This window comes from Eublepharis macularius, chromosome 6 (genome assembly GCF_028583425.1).
Source record: "Eublepharis macularius isolate TG4126 chromosome 6, MPM_Emac_v1.0, whole genome shotgun sequence".
Classification (NCBI taxonomy): Eukaryota; Metazoa; Chordata; class Lepidosauria; order Squamata; family Eublepharidae; genus Eublepharis; species Eublepharis macularius.
Window position 1 is genome coordinate 133,730,935 of NC_072795.1, and position 16,728 is coordinate 133,747,662.

The 16,728-nt window shown below is 46.0% G+C and overlaps 1 protein-coding gene across 1 annotated transcript in view; it reads left to right on the forward strand.

The window, feature by feature from the left end:
- Positions 1-227: 227 nt before the first annotated feature.
- The window catches only part of LOC129332392 (L-threonine dehydratase catabolic TdcB-like), a 52,757-nt gene continuing 36,256 nt past the window's right edge, over positions 228-16,728 (forward strand). The window contains exons 1-3 of the mRNA XM_054983480.1: positions 228-654; positions 2,969-2,995; positions 11,236-11,566. Coding sequence (XP_054839455.1) covers positions 521-654; positions 2,969-2,995; positions 11,236-11,566 — 492 coding nt within the window. The 5' untranslated portion in view covers positions 228-520. The remainder of the gene's footprint in view (positions 655-2,968; positions 2,996-11,235; positions 11,567-16,728) is intronic.

Here is a 16,728-nt window from a genome sequence, read left to right on the forward strand (position 1 = left end):
TAAATACCTGAACCATTTCCCCCCTTAGAATCAAACATTTTGGAGTTCTTTAACCAGTTCTGCAGTATCTAAAGTGGGTATGTAAATGGTTTAAACATTCAGCTGAGTTCCAGCTAAGTATAATCCAAGCCCTGACTCAAATTGACAAGGACAGGTTGGACAGTGGAATAAGCTCTTTAAATAGCAGCGGCCAGTCTTCAAAGTCATTTCTTTCTCCCATCTTGAGTGGGAGGGCAGCAGTCAACAAACCTGTCCGTTGCGCACATTTCCTGGAATTCACTGCTCTTCCTGGCAGTATTTGGAAAGGCAAGTTTTGCCCATTGCCTGGGAATCTCACCATATCAATAGCAACCAAGGAATTGCTATGAATTTTGCCGCACAATTTTTGTACGCCAGGGGTATAAAGAACCCAGCTCCCAGGGAACACTTCGAAGAAGAGGAAGAATATGATCCTTTCTGGCAAAGGTTGGAGAATGTTGCCATGTGACGTAGACGTAGTATTGGTTTCTCCCCCTTAGGAATGGACAGTCCTAGGGCTATGCCTGGGGGCAAACCTCTGGTCGTCTCCTCCCCTGGACCTTTCCTGCCTCCGTATGGTACAGTAGTTGGAATATTGCTTCACCTCTGTGTTTATATCATTGCTGTGCTTTATAGGTAATAATAACAATAATGTGTTCTTTTATACCCTTCATTCCATAGAAATTACAATGAGCACGTTTATTTTTAGAGTATTTACAAAGTCCATTCCTTCTTGCATAAATCTGTTAGCAACTCAGTCATGGCACTTTTCTCTGGAATTGAATCTGTTTCTTTTTAAGGGAAAAACAAAAGCCAAAGAAAATCACCGAGACTTGGGCTTATTTTAAATCTTTGTGTGATTTTCTTCCATGTAAAGTGTAAAGTTTCTGCAGAAAATGGGCTGAACAGGGTCAGAAAACGATGGCCATCTCATGGGTTTTTGTACATTTCTTGCACTTCTTCAGTTTGTATGTGTTTCTAGAAGTTATGGTTGGAAATGCATGAGAAATATATTGTTACTGAGGATGACAAGCTGTCCTTAGAGCTAATTGTATTACAACAGTGTCCAAAGTCATCAATTGAGATTAAAGCGCTATTGTGGAAAGTTCAAGGCATTTCCTTCACCTCCTGGCCTTGAGTTCAAGAGCTGATCCTGAAAAACAGTTTAAGGTTACCTGGGAGCACGTTTGCCACGTGGAAGCCTTGGGCCCCAACCTTCCTCGTCACGAGGCTGTAATCGAGGATGCTTTCATGTAAGCCCTTCAGATAATGTCCTCCTTATACTAGAACCGGGACAGCCAATTTGCGCTTCACAGGCCAGATCTAATTTTATCTGAGTTCTTGATAGCCTTACCAAATTGCAGTTGAAGTGAGGTTCAAAAAGAAAGAAATCACCCTAAGAAGAGAGATTCCATATTTTGGTGTTGTTTTGCCCCAATGATGTTTTAGTGCCAGCAATGTACAACCATTACAGCTAGATGGTGCCAAAGTTCAGACAGAGGCTGTCCATTGGTGTGGGGTCAGTTGGTGTGGCAAAAATCATTTCTGGCCCTGGAACAAAGAGTCTCTCTACACGAGACATCTGACACGTGAAGAACAATGGTAGCCGGGAAGGGTAGTTTAAAAAGACAGAGCTGGCGGCAGGGCAAAGGCTTTGCTAGACACTGGAGCTGTGTGACGGGGCTGTGAAATGCCAGAAGGGAAATGTCAGCCCATTAGAAGCTCTCCAGGTCCAAGCCCAGCCCATTTCCATTCCTCGCTGCCCTCTGGGTGCAATACCACACAGTGGCCATTTCCACATGACTTGCCTTTGCTCGGAACGACCCAGAACATCATGCAAAAACTGTGGAAGATCATGTTTTCTCGCGAGAGATTTGCACAACGTCACGCAAATCTCACGTGAGAAAATGCGATCTTCTGCATGTTTTGCGCGATGTTCCAGGTCATTCCAATCAAAGGTAAGCCGTGTGGAAACGGCCAGGGTTAGATTGGAGAGGTGAAATTGACAGAGCCTTCAGGGAGGCAAACCCCTCTGAGGGGTGATCTCCACCAGCTCTGTCTTTTAAAACTACACTTTCTGGCTAACATTCCATCTCCCTACACTTGACGAACACACACCGAGGTGTCTCGTGTAGAGAGACTCTATGGTCTTCAGAAGAAAGCGGTCACTGAGAATACAGAGGTTGGTGCAATTTGTATACCTGCCAATTGCGGAGTTCCATACCACAATGGCAGTATAAGGAGGGGACAGCTGTAAGAGGTGCCCGGCTCCAAGCCAGAGGCTCAAGAGGGAGGTGAGTAACTGTATGGTTCAAGGCCTTCACAGGGGTGCTTCTCACCACCATTACCAACAGTTGTTACCAGGGCTTTTTTCCTGGGAAAAGAGGTGGTGGAACTCAAGACCACACAATGACATCACTTTGGGTCAGCTGGAACAAGGGGGGAGTTTTTTAAAGTTTAAATCGCCCTTGGTGAAAATGGTCACATGGCTGGTGGCCCTGCCCCCTGATCTCCAGACAGAGGGGAGTTTAGATTGCCCTCCGCGCCGCTCGGCAGCATGGAGGGCAATCTAAACTCCCCTCTGTCTGGAGATCAGGGGGCGGGGCCACCGGCCATGTGACCATTTTTAAGAGGTGCCGGAACTCCGTTCCACTGCTTTCCCACTGAAAAAAAGCCCTGGTTGTTACTTTTTTTGGATAGTGTGGGTGCCACTGACAAATAATTATGTGAGATGCGGTGGCTGTATTGCTTGACTTGATGTAAAGGGATGATACAAAACCGATTCATGAGTCAGTCAGAGTTATTTGATGTATGTTTGGAAACCCTATTTTCATTTTTGAGGGCTGCTCCTATGTTCTACCCCAGGGAAGGAGGGAAACTGTTGTCCTTTCCATGTGTTCTTTTATCCTTTCATCCATATAGTTTTTCTGTTTTTTCTCTTACCCTTTAGCTCTACAAAGAAGCTATTTGCAAAAAAGTAGGTCTTAAAATAATATTGCATGCTTTACTAATCCTACTAAAACTGAAATGGAAAAAAAATGTATCCAAACTTTACAGAAATGTAATGTCTGTTTGTTCCCTTGCAAATAGTAAAGAAATGTAATGTCTGTTTGTTCCCTTGCAAATAGTAAAGATCTGCATAATTTTTTTAAAGTTCATTTATACAGAAGGCACAGTATTTTATCGTGTGGGATTACTGTTAGATAAACTAGCTCTGCTCATAAAGTTAACAGGAATGTTAGGGCCAAGCTAGAGATTCACTTTTTTAAAGTGGATTCCGCAGACCCAAGTTAGGTTTAAAAATAAAGCAGAGCCCATTTGGGCTTGCAATGCTGCCACGGGGTGGGGTGGGGGCTTCTGCCTACCCCCGAGGCATTTTCCATACTGAAAAGGCACTGGGAGGGTCATTGCTGCACATGGAGCAGCAAAAGCAGGGAAATAACTCCCTCCCCAGCACAGAAAAAAGCTGGGGGGAGAGGCAAGAGCCCTCCTCCCACTGAGGTCTCAGAGTCTCTCTACAAGAGACCTCTTACAGGAGGATGCTCAAGGGAAGGTAGATGCAATGTTAGCCAGGGAGCATAGTTTAAAAAGACAGAAGTGAAGGCTCCATCAATTTCACCTCTCTATAGAGCTGGCAGAGATCACTCCTCAGAGGATTTGTTAATTTCCTCTTTGCCTCTCCAAAGGGGGGGGTGAAATTGACATAGACTTCAAGGAGGCAAAAAGGAAATTAACAAACCCTCTGAGCAGCAATCTTTGCCAGCTCTGTAGAGAGCTGTCTTTTTAAACTACGCTTCCCAGCTAACATTGCATCTCCCTTCACTTGAGCATCCTCATGTAAGAGGGGAACCCAGACCCAATTCTTTTTAAAAAGCAAACATCTAGTTCGGTTCTTAGATCTAGTGCATTCTTTTTTTTAAAAAAGTGATCGTAAAATATTATTTCTTCTTCATTTTTCTCAAACTTGAACATACGAGAAGGGAATCCCTCAACAGAAGGCCTCCTGCATTTATCATTGCTTGGCTTTGCCTTGGCCCTTCTCTGTAGGTGGAGGAGAAGTCTGGTGGGGAGTTTGTTCTAGGCAATGGTCCCGGGGGGCCAGAAAATGCCAGCATTGCACCCCACTGACTAGAGCAGTGGTTTGCATCTACTCTACGCTAACTTTTGAAGTTAGATTAATCGCTGAGTAAAATCCGCAACCCTTTTGTTATGGCTAACCAGAATACCACAAAACAGTGTGCAGTAAACTGCCCACTTGGGACAAGGGATCCCCCGCCTGCACTCAAATCAGCCCCCAAACTACCAGTTTAGTAGTTTGGTTACCAGTTCCCATCCCATGGGATATTTCAGTTGGGTTAAACAATGTGGGCTGCCGCCTGGAGTTTTATGTCGACTGAACTTTATGTCTTTTAATGTGATTTTATTGTGGTTTTATGGCGTGATGTTATCTGCTCTGAGCCTGCTTGCGGGGAAATCGGACTGTACATTTAATAATAAAGTAAATAAATAAACATAGCAATTATGTTTGGGGACCAGTTTGGCCCCACTGAAGCCCCGTCACTTTCACTTTAAACTGGAATTTACATCAGCAGAAAGCCCCTGGAGCAGATGCATGTGCGAGGAAGGGGGAGGGGCAAACTCTCCCCCTCCCCCGCATGGCCAGCACCCCTGAACCCCTAGTTTGAAGGTAAGGGCATGGCAACTCTAATTATGAGTTCTCCAAAACTCTTAATCAGGGTGGATGTTAAAAAGGGAGGCCGAAAATAAGATGCTTAGTTTCTGTGTTTGCAATTGGCAGCTGCCATGGGTGGTGGTCACCCTTCCTCTTCCTGGAAAGGTGCACCCCCCCATCCCACATCACTCTCGATTCAAATCCATCTGGCACTTAGAATTCTCAGCCTCCCATTGGGCCTTGGAGTTCTCCCAGATTTGCAACTGAGCTCCGAATGACAGAGATCACTTCCCTGGAGGAAATGGCTTCTTTGGGGGGTGGATTCTGGGGCACCACACCCTGATGAGGTCCCTTCCCTCCCCAAACTCCCCCCTTGCCTGGTTAGTCTTGAAGGTGCTCCTGGACTCTTTACTATTTTGCCACTACAAACTAACATGGCTACTCCTCTGGATCTGGTGTTATGTGATGCTCTAGGAATTTCCTAAATCTCTGTGTTAAAAACAAGTCTGCTATGTTAAGGCAATGTGTAATGTCAGTTTTGCAAACCTCTGTGCCCCGACCCCCAGTGATTCTTTGGGCTGCCAGCCAAAGACAGCTGGCCTAAAGACCTGGGGTAGAATTATACTGATCTATCTGTCCTATCTGAAGGAAAAGGGGTCATTTGCAAAATGGGATATGTGTGATACAGCAGTTCTTTTCAGACATAACACCAAGCCATAGTTTATTTTAACTGTGGCTAGTTTGTGAAAGCTGGATTTGGCTTGCAGGCAATCTCTGATGTATGGTTGCCAGCTTCCAGGTGTTGCCTGGAGATCTCCCAGAATAACTACTGATCTCCAGGCGACAGAGAACAGTTCCCTGGAGAAAATGGCTGCCTTGGACTGTATGACATTATACCCAGCTGAGGTCCCGCCTCTCCCCAAATCCCACCCTCCACAGGCTCCACCCCCCAAATCTCCAGGAATTTCCTACCTGGAGTGGACAACCAATATATCCTACCTAACCATAGTTACAGGAGTGAGCCCAGGATGATCGCATTAGCTGTCATTAATTTAATTTAAACCCTTGTTTGACTTAGAGCCAAGCTACCAGTGATGAATGACCCTTGCCTGGCAAGTGAACAGACTCACAAGTATTCTTCCCTGATCACTTGCCATTCACTTGCACTCCACTTGATCAAGTGGAGAGCAAGTGAATGGCAAGTGAACAGAGAGGAATACACGTGAGCCTGTTCACTTGCCAGGCAAGTGTCATTCATCACTTGTAGCTTGGCTCTTAGAGTCTTAACTGAGCCCAAGCAGGTGGGAATGGGCCCTGGTTGTGCTTTGATGATGTAACACGGTCATGTGGCAAAAGGTAGCTAACCCAGCAGCAGAGTGGGCCGGACTGCATACGCATCCATTTGTCTTCTTCCGTTTTATATACCTGCAAACGCTTTTATCTAGCCGGATTGTGCCCTCTGTTTTTAGTTTTACTGCTTTGCTTGTGTGATTGTCAAGCGCTGCAACCTGCCCCAACTTTCCAGAGAATATTTACTTAGAAGAAAGACCCTTTGAGTTCCCTGGGAATTCTGCAGAAACTTGAGTAGGACTGGGCTGGAAACAAGGGAAATCCTTTAAAGGCAGATGCTCTTGTGGTTATTTTCTGTGGTCACAGAAAAATCCTGCTTAATGTAGGTCATATTTCAGCCACTGTGGCCGGTGAAACTAAAGGCACACCTGTACCACAGCCTGGGGGTCATTTCCCTCATTTTTCCCTTCCCCTTGAAATCTTGGGGACTATGTTCTGTGTAGGGAAGGGAAGAAACTAAGAACTGATTTACATGTACAAAAAATAAGCTGGTAGCATCCTGAAGTGGTAGAATGTACTGGACCACGCTGGACCACAAACAGAGATGATCACATTTTGGAATGTTCCTCTATGTTAAAAATTCTCTGCAGATAGAAAACTAGCAGAGCAAGCAAACTCCCTGCTGCACTAATTTTCTGCTTGCATGGAGTATTTCATGTAAAAGAGTATGCAAAACTGGAACCTGTCCTTCAGATACTGCAGTGGGCAAAGTCCATTGTACCTCTTTCACACTCTGTCACCCCTTTCTGATGCATGTACAAACTGGGTTCTGGGCTGTCTCTGGCAGAGAATTCTCAACACTAAACACGTTCTTTGGGGGAAATTAAACTGGTGATTGATACAAGCTCATGGTGTAGATATACCTAAACTGTTACAGTAACTTTTATTAGACTCCCTGTTGTTCAGATTTTTGACCATTACCATCAAAATTGCTACTGATATCTAGAAGTTATGATTTCTTGACCTCAGTCTATTTTTCCATATTTTTTTTAAAAAACCCTGTGTGGTGGGATTCTGCTGCAATATGCTTCCTTAAGCTATTGTTTGCTCCTGTAGTCACTCTTCAAGTGGGGAGAATTATATCTGTGTGTATGTGCATCATTTGTAGGCCATCTTGTTGAGACTCATGGAGAATTACAAAATTATAAAAACTATGCAATAAAACTGGATTACAAAAATTAAAAAACCAATGAAATGATGAAAATCGAATACATCCAATAAATAATGCAGCATGGAGGAGGAGGAAAAATGAAAATGCCTAAAATATTCACAGGGAATTAGCTACAACCTGATTCCCTGTCAAAAATGCCTCCTGAACAGTATCTGGGCTTGAAGGGTATGTTCTCTGATTCTGGACTCTGGACTCTGCAGCGGGAAGAAGGTATTGCTCTGGCGATAGGGTTGCCATTCCCCCAGCAGGGGAGGGGGATCCCCTATGCCCACTCTCCACCCCCCCCCCCCACCACTCACCTGGCTGGCAGGGGTGGGGGGAGGCGGGAAAACAGGCCTCCTGGGCGTGCTCGCAGGGCGGTGCAATGACATCATTTCATGGAGTGACATCATCACACCTCCCTGGGAGAGCTTCGGTGCTTTGCTCTGGGCCAATTTGGGCCCCAAAGAGGCCAAATCGGGCCCTTTTGGGGCCCAAATCAATCCTATGCAAAATGCACATGTGTTCCTGGGGCTGCACAATGATGTCATTTCCAGGAATAGAAAACAGAAAGGTCCCACCCACCCCATTCCTGCTGGGAGGGTAAGGGGACTTGGCAACTGCATCTGGTGCGCAGGCATAGACAGAATACCAGGCTCCAAAGGCTAAGGCAATCCAAAAAGGTGGTACACTCCCGTTCTCTTCTGTGCTGAAAGATTTCTCTCAGGGCTAAGCACCCTTACTCTCAAGCAGGGCTTTTTTCAGTGCTGGAACCTCTTGAAAATGGTCACATGGCAGATTGCTGATTGCTGAGCGGCGCGGAGGGCAATCTCAACTCCCCTCTGTCTGGAGATCAGGGGGCGGGGCCACCAGCCATGTGACCATTTTCTCTGAGGGCAACCCCCTGAGTTCCACCACCTCTTTTCCCAGAAAAAAAGCCCTGGTCTCAAGTAACTTACTAACTTTGGCCTCAGAGCTGAGGGCCTAACTACATGTTATGTTTTACAGCCCCCAACAGGTTGGGGAAGAGGCCCTTTCTCCTCATGCACCAATTGGGGCCCTGAGAGCTTGAGAAATCCCTGCTGGGAACTCACAGCCGAAACCTGACTCAAAGTCCATGTGGAGGACAAGAGTAAAATGTAACGTGTAGTCAGTCACCGCTGCTGTTGCTACCGCTGCTGTGCAAATCTGGGCAGAAGTGGTACAATTTTCAGAGAAGTGTTGGGCAGGAGGGGGTCATTTGACATCTTCATCCATAGGAATTTTTCTCTTACTCACTCTAGCAGCTTTTAACTTAGCAGGACATCCAGGTTTAACATTTTAATCTCACCTGGACTGGGAGAAAAAATGGCTGCTGCTGGGAGTTGTCAGGAAAGCCAGCCAGTGGAGGAAAGGATCCTGAGCCATCCTCCTGCTTGTTTCTTTCTTCTCTTCTGCCAACTGCATCCTCCCACTCAGGGCTTTTTTTCTGGGAAAAGAGGTGGTGGAACTCAGTGGGTTGCCCTCAGAGAAAATGGTCACATGGTTGGTGGCCCCGCCCCCTGATCTCCAGACAGAGGGGAGTTGAGATTGCCCTCCGTGCTGCTGAGTGGTGTGGAGGGCAGTCTAAACTCCCCTCTGCCTGGAGATCAGGGGGCGGGGCCACCAGCCATGTGACCATCTTCAAGAGGTTCTGGAACTCTGTTCCCCCGTGTTCCCCCTGAAAAAAAGCCCTGCTCCCACTTATGGGTTGTGCAAGAAAAGCAGCGCTTAGGCTTCGAAGGCTGGAAGGAGTCATGAAATGTATTGCTCAGGCCTAAATCTCAGCTACGAGTTCCAGGTTCAAATCTTGGATAATCAAAAACAAAAGGGAATCCTGGGCCTGGCAGCACGACCCATGAACCATATTTAAAACAAATAGAGATTTCTAGTGCTCGATGAACCCGTTAACACATGTTTTGATGGTCACACACACACACACCACTTAGATTTGCCAGCTCCAGGTTGGGAAATTCCTGGAGATTTGGGGTGGGGGGAGCCTGGAGTTGGCAGGGTATGGGGAGGGCCTGGTGCTCAGCATGTTACAATGCCAGTCCATCTTCCAAAGCAGCCATTTTCTCCAGAGAAACGAATCTCTGTGGCCTGGAGATCAGTTGTAATTCTGGGAGATCTCCAGCCACCACCTGGAGGTTGGCAACCCTACTAGCAGCACTGGGGTGGTGAAATTCCTGGAGATTTGGGGGGTGGAGCCTGGAGAGGGAAGGGTTTGTGGAGGGGAGGGGTATATTGCCATAGAGACCACCCTCAAAGGCAGTCACTTTCTCCAGGTGCAGAGGAGTTAGCCGTGTTAGTCTGTGGTAGCAAAATCAAAAAGAGTCCAGTAGCACCTTTAAGACTAACCAATTTTATTGTAGCAGAAGCTTTCGAGAATCAAGCTCTCTTCGTCAGATGCATGGTACAGAGACTGGTCAAATATAGAAGAGGAGGGGGGAGGAGGGGAGGGGAGAGAAGATGCAGTTAGGGGGGGAGAGAGAAGATGCAACCAAAACATTCCTTTGCTAGTAAATGTAAACATCTCTTGGTATGGAGATTAATTGGCTTGTGTGAGGCTTCAAAGGAGTTTGCCGTGTTGGTTTGTAGCAGCCAAACAACCAGACCATCCAATTCCAATGCAGTATGAGCCTTCGACAACCACAGCTCTCCCTGCCAGATGCATCTGACAAAGAGATTTTGGGGACCACAGATCTCTTTGTCAGATGCATCTGGCAGGGAGAGCTGTGGTTGTCGAAGGCTCATACTGCATTGGAATTGGATGGTTTAGCTGTTTGGCTGCTACAAACTAACAGGGAAACTCCTTTGAAGCCAACTGATCCACACACCAAAAGGAGATGTTTACATTTACTAGCAAAGGAATGTTTTGGTTGCACCCTCCCTCTCCCCCCCTAACTGCATCTTCTCTCCCCTCCCCTCCTCCCCCCTCCTCTTCTATATTTGACCAGTTTCTGTACCATGCATCTGACGAAGAGAACTTGATTCTCGAAAGCTTATGCTACAATAAAATTGGTTAGTCTTAAAGGTGCTACTGGACTCTTTTTGACTTTCTCCAGGGGAACTGATCTCTTTCGCCTGGAGATCAGCTGTAATTCCAGGAGATCTCCAGCCACCACCTGGGGCCTGGGCCTGGCAACTCTATAATAAGGCCCCACTAGATGTACAATTTTGCACCTGAAGACACTGTTAATTCTTCTCTTTGAATCTAGCACATTGCTTCCTCAGTTTGCTCATAAGCTCAGCTGTCTCGTGCTACCAAACTGTCTGCCTCTGCATGCGGTGTTATGTGTGAGTGTTGTGGTGTGACATTGAGAATGTGACTCCCAAAGAACACCAGTGAAAAATGGCTGGGGGGGGGGGGCTGTGTCCATTCTCCAGCTTTCAGACATTAAGGGCCAAATGATTTTTCTCTAGTTGGGTCTGGCTTCCCCTGAATGGACACTCATTCCCGCCAGTCAGGTGCCAGGTGCTGGGAACTAATTTCCCAAGCATCAATGGGGCCTCATTCACATCAGGAAGGTGTTGGTGGTGGTGGTGGTGGGGGCACTGAAGCCCTTTCTCCCCTCACGCCACAGCCTTGGCTAGAATCAGACCTGTGTGGCACTTGGAAAAGTAGTTCCCAGCTGCTAATATCTGACTGACAAGAATGAGGGTCAGGTAGAGAAAACCTGGTGGGAGGGGTGTCACCAGGGCTTTTTTTTAGGGGGAATGTGGGGGAACGGAGTTCCGGAACCTCTTGAAAATGGTCACATGGCTGGTGGCCCCGCCCCCTGATCTCCAGACAGAGGGGAGTTGAGATTGCCCTCTGTGCTGCTGAGCGGCACGGAGGGCCATCTAAACTCCCTTTTGTCTGGAGATCAGGGGGTGGGGCCACCAGCCATGTGACCATTTTCTCTGAGGACAACCCACTGAGTTCCACCACTTCTTTTCCCAGAAAAAAAGCCCTGGGTGTCACATCTACTTCGCTCTTAATGGTCAACCAGCCACTTACCATGGATCTTTCTTATCTCGCAAGGGATGACAGTAAAGTGAGAAAACTGGATGTCTCTACCCACTACGAACGTCATTGCTTTAAGGATGGGCCGATAAGAAATGGTCTTATTGGGCAGCGGCCTCCCTCCATCAATCCTGAGAGACTGAAAGATTTTGGAGAGGAAGACTCCCTCAACGGGGGTGTGAAGACGTGGGAAATGAAGATCGTTGGTCACAACGAGGAATTGCTAAGAGACTCAGTCAGCTGCCCAGAGAGGATTAGCACAACAGCCTACAATAAATGTCTTCGATTTGAAGATATCAGTGCAGCGGCTTTCAAAATCCAGTGCGGAGTCCAGAAAACACCTTGTATGGTACAGTTCTCGTTTTTACAATGCTAGTTAAAGGCTTCAAAGCCAACCTGGAAACTATTTATTTGTGAGATATTCCACTGATTTCAGGAGTGTAACAGTTACCGATTTGAGGGGTTGTGGCTTTGCTTGGAGTTTGTGTTCTCAAAGCAACAGTTGTTTAAGTCAAGATTAACTGGGATTTGTTATCCTAGATGATGCGCTTCCTTTTAGTATGGTTTACATAGATCGCTCTCTCTTCAATAATGCTTGATATAAGCTATGAACGCCTCTCATCTCTGCTTATCTGAGACTCTGACTGATGAGGTACTGTGATATTGTCTCTTAAGGCCCTGTAAGCATTTACATATTGCTCCTTAGTAAAGAGTCCGGAAGCACCTTTAAGACTAACCAACTAGCATAAACTTTTTGAGGACCACAGCTCTCTTTGTCAGATGCATGCTTTCTTCATCTCTGCATCTGAGGAAGAGAGCTGTGGCTTTCGAAAGCTTCTGCTACAATAACGTTGGTTAGTCTTAAAGGTGCTACTGGACTCTTTACTATTTTGCAACTACCGACTAACATGGCTAACTCCTCTGGATCTATGACTATAGTGCTCCTTGGAACTCCTTGCTTAGGTCCCTGTAATAAGGCTCTAGCCCCATTCTGGTTTTGGAGGATTGCTCTCCATATTCTTTATTTTAGGACTGTCCATAATAAGTAGAGATGAGATTATGAATGTCTATGTAGTGAAGACAAAATTACATTCCGTCTACATTCCATCTAGGACAACGTGCCCTGACCTGGTCCTGGATGGCCCAGGTAGCCCAATTTCATCAGATCTCGAAAGCGAAGCGGGGTTGGCCTTGGTCATTATTTGGATGGGAGATCATCAAGGAAGTCAAGGGTCGCTACACAGAAGCAGGCACTCTCTCTCAAATCACCTCTAAACAGAATCTTGTCTTGAAAACCCCGTGGAGCAGTAGCCATATGTCAGCTGCAACTGGATGGCACACACACACACACACAGGGCAAATGGGCCATTAAGACCACAGGGGAAAGGCCCAGTGTGCTGACGCCCTGGAGGCCACCCTGGCCCCAAACAAGCGAGTCCCTCATCCTATATGAGGCAAGTGGCAGCCAGAGATGCTGTAAGCCTTTGGCCTTTTGCCCTGCCAGGCAGGGAGGGAGTAATGCAGATCTGCTAAGCCCCATGCCGGTGGAAAAGGATGTGCCCAGCCCTGCCAAGACCTGTCTGGCAAAGGAGATGAGCAGCCAAGCAGGTGTACCAGCTGAGAAGGCCACCCCCGCACTTACTCACATTGTCAGTTGAGGGCGGCAAATACCTGCCGCCTATCTGGACCTGCAATGTAACTTCGCCTCTGCCATGCCCTGGGGAGAGGCCATGTGACCCTGGGCGAGCAGCGGTAATAGAAAGGCCAGAAGAACCAGCAAAGCTGCCAGGCCCTATTTAGGAGCCGGGCTTAATAACTGTGCTGCTCACCGCTTGGCCAGCGAACCCAGAGGGTTGGGGGAATGCCCCAGCCAAGGACGGGACCACATCTCCCCCTGAAATTTCACAGAACTACTAGCCCTTGCAAGTTTTCCCTGGGGCTTCCCGAGTGGGCCCCAGAAATTCTTCGAAAAGGACGATCGGCACAAGGCCAAGGAGGACACACTTGGGGTCTCTCTAGCACCTTTTAAGAGACCCGAGGAGAGAGAAGGAAGACCCCAGGGTCTTCCTCCCTCTGTCCTGAGGCTACGGGACTGTGCAAAGAAGGACTCTGGAGTACTGTTCAGCCCAGGAGGGTGACCCAGCAGGGCTGGCATGGCAGGCTTTTTCTGCATCTTTCCCTCTTTGAAGGTGGGGTCCTTTTCCCAGCCCAGTTTTTCCTCCCAGTCTGCCCCTGAATCCATCTGAAAAGTTGGATCCAGCCAGTTTTTCAGGTTAGTGTCTTTCGAATGTCCTTCCTTGCTACAGTCCCTGTCCCACACCGCTTTTGCCTATGTAGGTCCCATGATCTCCAGCTCGGGCTTTTTGGTTGCTCAAAGGGGACCTCTTTCCCCCTTTTTCATCACGGGAAAAGCTGGTTAGATCCAAGCTAAAGAAAATCCCAGTTTTCTTGTTTCTGTCCCCGTTATATCAGTATCTCTATTTTTGTCTTTTGCGGATGCCTCATTCATTAACAGTTTGTTAGTATGAGTTTATTCGGGATACAGAAATTCTTCTGAGTCTCTAGAGTTTGGGAACAGATGTCTCTTCACTATACTAAGTAGGTGTATACTCGGTGTATACTGTGTTTACACTATACTAGGGCCGTTTCCACACTACTCACCTTCATCTGGAACACTGCACAACGTTGCGGAAGATAGCGTCTTCTCACGCGAGTTTTGCGCGACATCACGCAAAACTTGCGCAAGAAGATGCTATCTTCTGCATTTTTTTCGCGACATTGCGCAGCGTTCCGGATGAAGGTGAATAGTGTGGAAGTGGCCATTGTGTAGAAGTAATTATGCCCAGCAATGCTATTGCACTGTCAACTTGACAGCATACACCACCAATCACAGCTGGTCCCTCCCTCCATCTTCTGCCCTTTTCATTGCTGGAAGTGGGTCCAACCCTGCCCTGCGGACAGATCAGGGAGTGATTGATGGATTTCCCAAATCAAATTGGAACCAAGATGTACGTGTCACTTTAGTATTTTTAGCTCTATGATTGTTTGCACTGTTTGCAATCAAATTCTGCCATGGAATTCAAAGGCATCTCTCATTGGCAGTAGTTGAGGAAATCAGCACCAGCTCTAAAGAAATTACACTCCCCTTCCTTTTTTTTTTGAGCCAGTATGTATCAGAAAGTCTCTATGACAGATCCTAAAAGTATGCCAATTTTTTTTCTTTACATTGCACACTAATGCTTATTGTAATGGTAGAAGAACGTGGGAAATGAATTGCATCCAAACCTTGAAGTGATATCAGTTCTAGGTAACACTCTAGGAATCCCCCATATCTCTATGGTAAAGTCATAGAGATTTGGGAGCGCTACACTACACACATAACAACAACAGCAACAACAACAACAACAGACTTTGAAGAAGGTGAATGTCGGCAGGAAACTGGCTAGCAAAAAGGTAGCAGGTTAATGGAGGCATTCAGAACAATTCTGCTTTATGTTCACTTTTTCCTTTTTTATAGCATCAGTAAACTATTACCTTTACATCCTGCCGTTGCCCGTTGGTGCCATGTTTCCTTGTGCTTTGCAGTTGTGTTCCCACAAAGAGGATATGTTCTTGCATCAATCACAGCCAATCTCTATTGCCCAAGTGCAGGCAGGCAACATGGTTCTCTGAATCTCACCCCCCCCCAAAAGTCTTGTGTTTTCTCCAACTCAGAACAACAACTAGAAACAATATTGAACCAACTCAAACAGTTCGATATGCAACAGCCATTATAATACATCGAGGGCACAAAACACACAATAAAGGGCTATAGCTCAGCAAAAGCAAATATTTACATGCAGACATCTCGGGCTCAGTCCTGGCATTTCCATTCTTTAAAAAAGAATTTTATATAAAGGAAATAAACTAAAAAGAAAGACAACTACACAGACAACAACAGCATTCATTTTATATACTGCCCTTCAGGACAACTTAATGCCACACTCAGAGTGATTTACAAAGTGTGTTATTATTATCCTCACAATAATCACCCTGTGAGGTGAGTGGGGCTGAGAGAGCTCTGAGAGAGCTGTGGCTGACCCAAGGTCACCCAGCTGGCTTCAAGTGGAGGAGTGGGGAATCAAACCCAGTTCTCCAGATTAGAGTCCTGCCGCTCCTAACCGCCACACCAAACTGGCTCACAGAAAATAACAAAACAAAAAAGACAACTAACAAAGAATAAAACAAAATGAGAAAAGAAACTATATAAATATAATAAATATAAGTATAATTATCAAATTTTCTCTTAATGTTACATAGAAAATTTCTCTTTTTTCTAATGTCTAAATTCCTTATTCTGCAAACCCACAGATCATCAAATCATTATCTATTTCAGACAAAAGTCTATAAGGGGTTTCCAGTCAACAATAAATGAATTTATTATGTTTTCTCTAATCAATGAAGTAAGTTTTACCTTCGGTGCCAATTCCAACAGCTTCCCCAACCATTCCTCTATTGTAGGCAATGTAGGACTCTTCCAGTTTTAAACATACAAGAATCTCACTGCTGTTGTCCTATATAAAAACCAAGTTCTGTGACTTCTTCCCAGCTGAATATCCATCAGTCCCCAAAGAATAGACTCTGGTTTCAATTGTATATTAATCTTTAACATCTTCTGGACTGATGGTTCTCACATTTTTAGTTTTTAAAAGAGCCTCCAGCAATTCCTAGAGGGGACTAATGACAATGGTTGTTGTGGGTTTTCCGGGCTGTATTGCCGTGGTCTTGGCATTGTAGTTCCTGACGTTTCTCCGGCCGTGAAAGCCTTCGACAATACAGGACTAATGACACTTTCTGGTTTTTCCCAGAAGTGACGTCACACTGTAGCTAACAGTGATTTTTTATTAAAAAAAATTCTCCCACCAGCCGCTGGAGTTCTCCTGCCCCCAGTGGACATTTGGCAACTCTAGTGACAGAACATTAAAGATGAGATCTTCCTTGAAAATCTTTGAACTAAGAAGTGGAGAGGGTAATATTTTTAAAGAAATACTTTTGAAATAAATACATCCTCCACCTGTGTAGCGGTGTCAGATTAGGATCTGGGAAACTAGGTTCAAATCTTTGTTCTGCTATGGTAGCTTGTTGGGTGACTTTGGGCCAGTCACTTTTTCTCAGCCTAACTTACATGACAGTGCTGTTGTTGTGAGAATAAAATGAAGAAGAAGTGAATGATGTAATCCACTTTGAGACTCCACTAGGTAGAAAGACATAGTATATATATGACATCAACAGAACCCTGAGGGCCAAGCTACAAGTGACGAATGACACAGGTTGGACACTTGTCAGCTTCCCTCAAGTTTTGATGGGAAATGTAGGCATCCTGGTCTTGCAGCTCGGCTCTCCGACTGCTGTCCAATGGACTTTTCAACTGTCACTTGTCCAACATGCCGCCAAGCTGCCTACATTTCCCATCAAAACTTGAGGGGGGGGGATGTCTCCGTCATCCTACATTATGTTACCAGCTGCACATCT